Raw genomic sequence first — 10,697 nt, 5'->3', positions numbered from 1 at the left:
TTCAAAGGAGAGAAATTTATGGAGTTTGGTTAATATTGTAATAATTTACAAAGGACGTAAGCTGTATTGTTTATATATTTAATGAATTATACGATTATAAAATAATATAGAAGATATTTAGTTAACTTTAGGATACAAGAAAAATCATACATTAATATTTCAATTATATTTTTTTTAAATATTTTTTTTAATATATTAGACCGTAAATTTACTGTTAAAATAGAACTTAAACACTTTCAACAATGAATTTGTTTGGTTTGGTTACGTTTATTCATACCTCAATGCTATTGAGCTCAGAGCTTATGCAAAGGGATTCTTAAGCACACTGGCTTTTAAATTTTCACTGTACTCAAACCCGAGTTTGTTGTGGAGTTCTTCGATTACTGTATTGGTTAGTGTATCGATGAGATTACTCAAAATTGGTAGTAAATTCTCTGTCGTCCCCTCGTATAAGTTTACCAGGTCCATTTCGTCGGTCATATCAAGATTTGCTGTTTCCCCAGTGGGTTTTTCTATGAAACAATGCTCTGCTATGAAATTCGCAAATTTACCGTCGACCTTCAAAAGCTTGCTGTCGATAGAGTTTAGTCGATCTTTTAGGCTTTTTTCTGTGGAACTGCTCGATGTGAATCCAAATAGACGTCGTCCAAAGTTGCCTATTTCCGAAACCTTCCTATGAACGGTTTTAAACATTTTGACAACCGAGTATGCCTGATCGTTGGTGCACAAAGCGATAAGGGCAGCCGACATGCGCGAGATCACCTTGTTGTCGGTTTCACTCAATTTCAATACGACCAATTTAACGCAATCGCCCAACGTTTTAACGTTGCGTTCTTTTCTGCATTCGTCGGTCATCTTCATCGAGAGTTGTATGAACACTCTGGCCATGTTTAAATACTTGCAGGCCAAAAACCGACCAAGCTTACAGTATGCGTCGTACACATCCGGGTCAGCAAGGGTCGGTGTAATGGTTAAAGCAAATTCGGCCAACGACAACAAGCCCTGGTTTTCTATGATTCGCATAGATTTGAGAATCTGCCATCCGGAGTTCGCCACAATGCTATACAATTTTCTTATTAACATTTCCTTCAACGAATCCGCCTGTCCCATGTACCACACTCCGTACAAAATAGCAATGCTCAAGAATAGTTTGTAATGCATCGCAGTTGAATGATGTTTTAAATTAGTATTTGTTAATACTCGTCAACGTCTTAGCCTACACTATATCAGTTTCGATTAAATATTTCACGTTAAAGTTTAATACCATCAGCTTTGCGATCAAGGTCGATTGGTCCAAGACTATTGAACACTATATATTAAAACGATTCGTGGTTGATATCAATGAGTAAATAAGTCTAACGACATGCTGCGTCAATAACGATGGTTGAATATTAAAAAATTATATTGAAAATTTATTAATTTATCCAACCATATTACTAACTACACTAGTTGCGTTGTTAGCACAATATTCAACACAAAATACTATGTTCGTATTTCTATAAAAAAAAAACCGCGATTATAGAAAAAAAAATAAAAGAAATGTATTGTACAAAGAATCTACTTTTTACAGCAAGAATACAATTTTCTGTTGATAATGGGACATTATTTTTAACGGACGAATGAGCCTTGGTTAACAGAAAACAACCCCGCCTAGGATGGGAAAATTATTTCTTTATTTTTTAGCACATTTGCAAAATCACTTTTTAGGTACAAGTATTTCATTAACACGTTCTATGTCCGCTTTTGGATGAGAGGTTTAAAAATATATTATGAAAAATATTCGTAAGACATAGTTAGAAAAATATCGATAAAAAAAAAAAGTAATCATATTTCATGCATATTATTTAAAATCGTTATATTTATAAAATTTGGTGTTTCTAAAATATTTCATTAGAAACACATTACAACATTGCAACGTTGCAACATTTCTTCTTGATTTTGTGCATTATATACCTTTTAGTTGATATCAAATCAATTTTTTTTTATTTATAGTTTACAATTTAAACTGAATCCCTGAAGTTTTTAGTTTTTATTAAAGTTTTAATTATTTTAGGGGTTTAATACACTTTGAAAATAGCATAAGCCAGCGTTCTTCACAGGTTTTAGGTAAGCAATTAAAAAAAAAAAAATGAAACATGTCAAACAATATATCACCTTAAAAAATGTAATTTAATTTCACCGAGAAATAATTTAATAAAATCGCTGTAATTTTTATAAAAGTTTATAACCATTTGTCTACGACGCCGCTATCATTGGGCCTAAATAAATACATGGTTTTTTTTCATTGCTCCGCCATATGAATTTTTCGTACAATATCGACACTACACTTACTCATGTTATTTTTTTATAGCACAATAGGTTTTACATAGTTATTACTTTTCGATATTATAAAGCATATTTTGAGTTTTCTTCGATAGAACGGTCTTTACCATAAAGAATAAAAATAATTGATTTTAATTTTTATAATTCATAGGTATATATTTTGACGGTGTTAACAGCACAGCTATGTTAAGTATATGAATTACATACTTACTTTCACTGTTTGGGTATAGTAAATGCAGAGAAGCCTAGGGAAAAAAAATAATAAACAATTTGCTCCCAGCAACTTTCATTTATCGCCAATGTATAATTTATTATATTCGATTAAAAAAAAAATATATATATATATACTATATAAATGGTAGATGTACATGAAGCTTTTGTCTGTGATTTATGTACTGGTAATATATTATCTTCTGTCAGACCAAAACCGATTGTTGTGAAACGTTCGTCCAAAAGGTGACGCGAGGTTAGGTTAAGGATAAATTAGCGACTGCTAGACACACACACACACAAAGGCCGATCTGACCCTGATCGGACATATTTCAAATCGTTAAATTATTTGTAATATTTGCAAAAAAAAATAATATTATATATTACACGAATCCGCCAGAAACGTATTACAACGAGCGCCTCGCTTGTGTTTACAATTAATTATTCATTTATAATGATAATAACTAATGCAATAGTTCTAAATTCTAATAACCAATCTAGGTACAAAAACTTAAATTATATACTTTGTTTTGTATTACCGAACGATTTTTTTACTAATTAGTAATTTAAGTGGTACCAGTAGGATTTTTAACAACTACACGAGTAGGCTAGAATTGAGAACATATTGTGTACCGCTGCTATAGGTATCATTGAACGTAGCAATTAGAATTAATGCCAACAAGTTCCACTGGAACCTGTGAGTTATGATATTGAACTTTTTTGAATCCGAATAATTTTTAAATATTTACATATATTAGATTTTAAGAAAAACATTATGGTTTTGTTTTAAATATTGTTAAAATGTTTTAAATAATATAAAACATTGATTAATTTTGTGAACGTACCAACAATTATTTTTGATTTATCTTTTGATGTCAAAACTCACATGTTCCAAACTTTATTCTAAAACAATTGTTTATCGACTAAACTTGTATACTTTGATGGCATATCTAAGTTTTTCGGTCTAAACTACTTCAAAATAATGTATAAACACAGTATAGAATGCCATCTCGATATTTGCATTTCAACCTTTCTTATTCGATGCCCTCTTTCCATTAAAACTGTTCTTCACTCTTAATGATATCTCTTTATTGCATAAAACAACAATATTGTGTCTACGTCTCGTTCAACCACTCTTTAACTCTAATATAAATATCTTTAACTTCTAAAACTTAACTTACATATATTATGTATGTGTAGTGTTTTCTCAGTTTTATATTATATTATAACCTAGAAGTTTGCTTAAAATTTTGCCAACTATTTAAAAAGTGTAATATTTATAACTTCTCACATAATACCTATGAAATAAAATAAATAAACAGACATTAGGCCCACCTCATCAGAAGGTATTTGCTATTGCCATTACAAATACATTTGCTAATTATTTTCTTTTGAATCATCCAAGGCTTGTACCAATCAAATTAATACAAACTAATGATTTAATCATCAACTTATATAATGTGCATAATAAAAATATTATGCAACGTTTAAATCACGTTATTGATATTTTACCTGCCACTTAATTAGCTGTTTGTCAGTAATTGTAAAGCAGTTATCGCACAAAAAAACCAATACACAAAAGAGACATATTTTAGCTTGAGCGCATCAAAGCATAACAACATGTTAATTGTGTACAAACATAATATATGTATAGATAAATCACCACGATTGGTGATTTAGTAATAAAAACACTTTTATTCAAACAAACATATTTTGCGTTTTACAAAAAAAAACACTTTTTTTATTTAATGTATAATTTTTTTTTTTTTGTAGTTTTTATTATTATGTAACAATAACATGCTGATTTTTTTTAAATCAATATACAACGATCATACAAATAATTAATTGATATTGGTACTAAATTAAATCGTTACACCCACTCTACACAGGTATCTACTATACATAATAATGATGATAATAATAATTTAATACGACCACGATTACAGTAATAATAATAATAAAAAAAAAAATTCGAAACAAAAACAAACATATATATATATAAACAATTTAATTATTTATTTACAGAACAATATACTAGGAATGTATGTATCAGAACAATAACTTAATAATAATATTATTTACTATAACTTATCATTGTTTATTTTTTCATCCATTGAATAAAATATACAGGCGTAATAATTGTTTGTCGTCTTAAACTGTTTTATTTTTTATGTTTCTCAAGTATCGACATTACCAGGCTTTATAATAGCTTAAGAACAAAGTGTATTATGGACGTATAGTGATAATTATTGTAATAATAATAAAAGGAGAAAATAACATTTAATATCATAGGAAGAACGCAAAGAGAGAGAGAGAGAGAACAAAAGCTTGAAAACGAACATTTTCCGCACAAAAAAATCGAATGAAGGTTTACCGAAGCGATTAAACAAATTTTTTTTTAAAAAAAATTTGTGATTTAGTGTATTGAGTGCATGGTTTAATTATTTTAGTCTCGAGGTTAATTGTTTTTTTTTTATCATTAGATGCCATAATTGAGTCGTTTATTCATCAGTAGTACCAAAAGACTTACAAAATTGTACAGTTAAGAACACAAATTTGGGTAAAATCTAAAAAAAAAAAAACAAATAAAAGCACTTCAAAAGTATAAAAAAAATAATGGTATCGCTTTTGTTTTATTTGCAAAAACTAAAAAAAAAAAACGTACAAAGCGATGGCTGTTTTTATAACAAATAAAAAAAAAATCATAATATTTGATTTTGCAACGAATAATCGCGTTATTATTTTTTTTTAAGCATCATAAATTTATTATTAGATTGTCGATAATGAATTTTAATTAAAAATTAAAAAAAAATATTACTTAAACCGATGATTTTATCGAATAATTCCGTATAACCGTTAATGTTTTCATTTACATAATATAATAATAATAATATAATAACAATATTTCAAAACGATAACAATAAAAAGTGCGGTATAAAAGAAAGTAAAAAAAAAAAACATTTTTTACTCGAAATTCTTTTTTTGACCCGCGACACGTTTTTTTAAAAAATGTTTTATTATTAAATTGATCTGTCACGATTTGTGTCAAATCAAGAATAATAATAATAATAATAACAACATAATACGTTAAAAAACAAACAAAAATCAACGAAATTTCCTAGTTCCTATTGTGCAGCCTTTATTCCAAGCCATTTGCAATTGACATTTATTTATATTAAACAATTTTTTAATTCTGGCTGATTGTATAGTAAAAAGTATAATAACACGTATTCAGTAACATTATAATTTAAAAATTTGCCTAAATCATAATATAAAAATTACCAATTACAAGCTTTTTATTAATTTTAATTATTAGTTATAATATTTTTTGTAACAAATTTTCATAATACCTACTTATTATTTAATTATAACAATGTTTGAGGATCGTTCAAAAAACGTTTTAATAATTCTTTTTGCGTTTCAATTTTTTTTTGAACACTTAAACATTACATTAGAGAGCGAGTAACGTTGTATTATCTTTTTTATTTTCTTATACTAAAACTTCAGACACTTTACCCCTTCTTTTTATGTGCAACAGGAGGTTGGACCGTACGGTGGAGTCGTTTAAAAGGGATATGGAAATCGAATAAACAAAGAATGAGACAAAGCCGATCAGCCTGTTTTTACATGGATTGTATAATTTTTTTTTTTAATTTTAACATATTTAAACCTGATAACAAAAAAAACCCACAATATTATAAACATTGCTTTAGACCGTCTTGATGGTCGGTGTTGTACATGAATTAACCGGTTAATGGACAAAACAATAGATTTTAATTATTAGTTATTAACTAGCGTTATTTTTTTTTTCAACAACATAATTTCTTATAAATGTTAACGTTAATATTAAAAAATATGCACATAAGCAGGTGTATATTTCAAAATCAACGGTGTTCAATTATTGTATTATTAATATTGTAAATTTCTATAGTGACTTAGTCGACTGCTTTTCAATATTACCCTGTTTAATCCATTTTTACTTTGGTGAATTCTTCTGTTTACTTTACACGCATAGGTATACACATGTTTTTTTTTTTATTAGAAATAAAAAGTTATTAAAACGTGTGGCACAGAAGATGGCCGACGGTCTAGGACTCTATAAGTACATGTATATATTATAATTAATATTATTATTATTTCGATTTGTTGACGTCATGGAGGGTATAATACGCCTGAAACAGACCAGGACAAACAACAGCTACAAACTATAATATTACAACTGTCCAACAAAATATTATAAAAAAACACATTTTAACAATAATTTTTTTTATGCCGAGTTCGTAGATTTAGCAAAATATAATATTATATTGCTATATGGCCGTTGATTTTAACTTATACAGATAGGCGGTTCTATGAGAGGAATTCCCACAGTCAACACAGAGAGGTACCCTTTTCTGGCCTCTTCATAAACCGTGATGAAGTTAACTTCTCGTGTAACCTAACCCCGCTTATTTGTATATTTTAAAATCAACGTTAGGTATTACAAATCTGACCGTAAAAGCGCCCTATTATTTTGGTCCCTAGTAATGTTTATTTTAGCAGAGCAGTATTGTATAATATTGTAACACTACTATATTATTATGTAAATTATTTTTTTTCAAATTCTAATTCGATCGATTATTATTATCGTAATACAATGGTGTATTTTTGCGTTATAAGCGGACAACTAGGGTGAATAAAAATCAAGGACAAGAAACAACGTGAAACGTTAATTAAAAACATTTCAAATTGGTTTTTTTTATATATATATCTATACACGACAGCAAAATGAAAAATATTTTTGAAAAAAATAAATGACCAAATTAATAATATAATATTAAAAACGTGGAAGACTTGCGACTAATATAAGACACTACAGGCGATCAGAAATATCAAGACGCTTATTGATTTAATTATTAATTTAGGTACAGATTTGATACACGTTTAAAATTATAGTTTTTTTTCATTTTTTATTTATCTCCAACGCAATAATTGATCTCTTAATAGGTAAAACAAAAAAATTATAGTAATAATAACAAATTAACAAATAAGAATATATTATAATTTAATAAGAGTAAATTAATTTAAATGGTTTTTTTTTTCATCAAATACAGTCCATAGGGCTTATATAAAACGGAAACAATTTGGAACAAAACAAATTGAGACGTATATGGTTCGCCGGGCATGATCCATCGTTATGTCGGTGTATATAGAAAAACGTTCCCTTAAAAAAAAGGGGTTCGGATGATTATTCGCTTAAAAAAATATTACAATTAAAACGTGTCGGAGGTAACATAACGAAGGAAACATCTTAGCTATCACAGCACAGCACCTTATAGGCGTTTGGAGACCTGGACGGCCGCCGGATTGCAATTGGAATACTAAACAAAAAAAAATACAACCGCACAGTTGAATAATTAATCATTTATTTATCATTTTCTGGTGGAATATTGCAAACATTTCGTTATATAGCTATATTTAGATAAATGTCTATTTTGTAGTTAATGTACACTTGATTAGTTGAAATTGAGAATTTTTTTCATTTACAAAAATAATCTCAATATCTTTAAAGAGTACATAGAGTTATCGGTTCAACGTAAGACAATCGTTTTCTCGGAAAATAATTACAATTTTTTAGCATTTCTTTTGGAATATATTTTAGTTTCGATACGGTAGGTAGCTGAGAAGGTATAGGTTAGGTCAACATGCTTTTATAATAAATTCAAAAACATATACATAAATATATCACTGTGTCACTTTAAATTGTTTGCCTTGTAAACAATGTTGGGAATTATTAAGATAAATGTTTACAGATATAAGCTATCTAGATAAAACTTACTCCTATCTGTTGGTGGAGATCAGGAAAGAGGGCTTGGGATACTGAAAACCTTAGTGCTTTTCAAAATACCTACATTTATGATTTTTATAGCGAGAGATTTGTTGAAATAAAATTTATTAATGTAGCATTAAGTTTTTAGGTTTAAGGATGTTAGAATCCCAAGCCCCGCCCCTCTGATATCTGCCAATGCTCATGTTTTAGTTTATCTAGATACGTTTTGGTAGAATTAACCTAACCGGTTATTTTTTCTAGGCTCAGCGCTGCCTGTAACGATTTTAAGTGCAAGTAAGTGATTCTACGATAAACTTGTTTTCGCCGGGGGTAAGTATTATTATTGTTTTAATTACACTGTTATCTTACCTGTTGGTCAGACATCGGTTTCGACACTGAACCTTTTGACGCTGTTGCTGTTGAGCCTAACCACAGTGGCGCAGCTGTTGAACCTCTTAGGCTGCTGCGGCGGCGGCAACGAAGGCGGAGGTTGTTCGTCCATTTCTGCGTCCAGCAAACAATTGTCGGCCGACTCTAAGTCCATTAGGTCCGACGTCGAGTCGCCCCGAGGATATTTGATCATGTGTTGACCTGAACATGGTTAAAATATCAATTATGTCACTGCCAGTCAGAGTTGTGCACTATCCTATCCATAAATAATCGTCTAGACAACAGCCGAACGTCTTTCAAATATATTATTTCAAACAAATGTTGATTTCCAGGAAATTCATACAGGACTATCAAAATCCCATATGTTAAACCTACGATATTTTTACCAAACTGATTAACTCCACTGTTTTTTTCAAATGGCGAATAATAGCATGGTTGGATTAAAAAAGTGTATAATTTTCAGTGGCCAAGATAAATAACTCCATAGTTGTTTTTTTCACCGCTAGAGTGCGCTAAGAAAGTTGGCAATTGTGCTTACATACATTGTTTCAAATAACTGTAACTGCCTGTCCTGGAATATTTCATTTTATCGGTTTGGCATCTGAGCGCCTCATATATCAAACATAGTAACCAATTTTTGGTTTTTTTTTTCAGAACAATCAGAAGCCAGAATTGGGTTGGGTAAGGATTGAAATTTAAATGGTAACGAATGCATTAAATTAGTTTTTTAAACTATAAATAAATTGACTGGTTTTGAGTTATTATTTTTAAAGTTATTAGAGTTTAAAATATTTATGGCAGGAGGTGCGGTTTAGTAATGCGCGCAGATAAAAATAATGATACACTCATAAAGTTTAAACTTAAAAAAACTCTAAAATTGATGGCTTAAAACTAGTTATTGACCAATCAAAATTGCCGTTAAATTATTTTTAATTTAAAAAGTTAGTTTACAACATACTTTAGCATTCAAGTTTCAAAAGTCGCCCTCCTTAATTCTGGGAAAACAGAAACTTATTATTATTTGATAAACATTTCAAAATGTTTTGTACTAGACTAAGACTATATTATGACTAAAACGGCTGTGAAATGTATTTAAACGGTCAACTTCTAGTCTTAGTTAATAATATAGTTTGAATAGGCTATATTGCTTTAGAATACAGCTGAAAATTATATAAATCTGGTTCAAATGACAAAGAAAAATAATTACAATTTTGTAATAACCCAGAGAAATTGTTTCGAATACACATTAGCTACACTGTACAAAACAAATTCATATATTTATAATATATATGCAGAGTCATTAAGATGTCTTGTCACAGTGATTTTTTTTAAATGAAAGAATAATTATGTAAGCTGAAAAAGTCTCTGAAAAAATTCTTATCATATTTAAAGATAAAAAATGTATGATTAAAAAGGTAGATTTAAGGGCAATATTGTTAAATGTCAATCAGTAATATGTACACATCTGAATTACCCGTTAAAAGTAGAACGATACTATAATGAAAAATAATTACCGGTCGATAACTGGTTTTTTAATAATATTGCTTTTTAAGTTATTAGTCTTTAAAGTTTAGGCGAGAAATAGAGTACGGGTATAAATAATATACCTCAATCCAGTCTACACCTTAAAATGCTTATAACTAAAAAAGTATTATTTATCGAAAACCAGGTTATCGACCAGTGTTTACATTTTGTATGTTAACGCTTTGCTTTTCATAGGCAAATCTAATACTTTTTTTTCTAGCCTTTATTTAAATCAAATATTTAGTTCAACAATTAAATTAAAATTCACCCCTTAATACTATCCTTTTAAAATACAACTTTTCTTTTTAACTTAATAATTAATTACGATTTTGGACCATTAATATTTAGAATCAGGATTATATATTTTTTTTTGGCTCAAAAAATTATGTCAAAAGATAAAACCAAATTATAACATACATTTATAACATACAATATAACAATT

The 10,697-nt window shown here is 28.7% G+C and overlaps 1 protein-coding gene across 12 annotated transcripts in view; it reads right to left on the bottom strand.

Annotated features, from left to right (window-relative positions):
- Positions 1–6,329: 6,329 nt before the first annotated feature.
- LOC126834942 (potassium voltage-gated channel protein Shaker) overlaps positions 6,330–10,697 on the bottom strand; it is a 107,071-nt gene continuing 102,703 nt past the window's right edge. For 8 of the 12 annotated variants that reach the window (XM_050567180.1, XM_050567187.1, XM_050567186.1 and 5 more), the window contains 2 exons: positions 8,711–8,932; positions 6,330–7,892 (listed from right to left, as the gene is read on the bottom strand). In XM_050567180.1, the coding sequence (XP_050423137.1) occupies positions 8,718–8,932 (215 nt within the window). In that variant the 3' untranslated portion in view covers positions 6,330–7,892; positions 8,711–8,717. Of the gene's footprint in view, positions 7,893–8,710; positions 8,933–10,697 lie in introns of those variants that run through there. The other 4 variants (XR_007685116.1, XM_050567185.1, XM_050567192.1 and 1 more) reach the window with 2 other exon arrangements.

This window comes from Adelges cooleyi, unplaced genomic scaffold (assembly GCF_023614345.1).
Source record: "Adelges cooleyi isolate 19-005CV unplaced genomic scaffold, UGA_ACOO_1.1 ACOO_flye_CR_arks_rails_tigmint_CR_PRNA_21, whole genome shotgun sequence".
In the NCBI taxonomy this organism is placed as follows: domain Eukaryota; kingdom Metazoa; phylum Arthropoda; class Insecta; order Hemiptera; family Adelgidae; genus Adelges; species Adelges cooleyi.
This window is presented reverse-complemented; position numbering and strand designations above follow the sequence as displayed.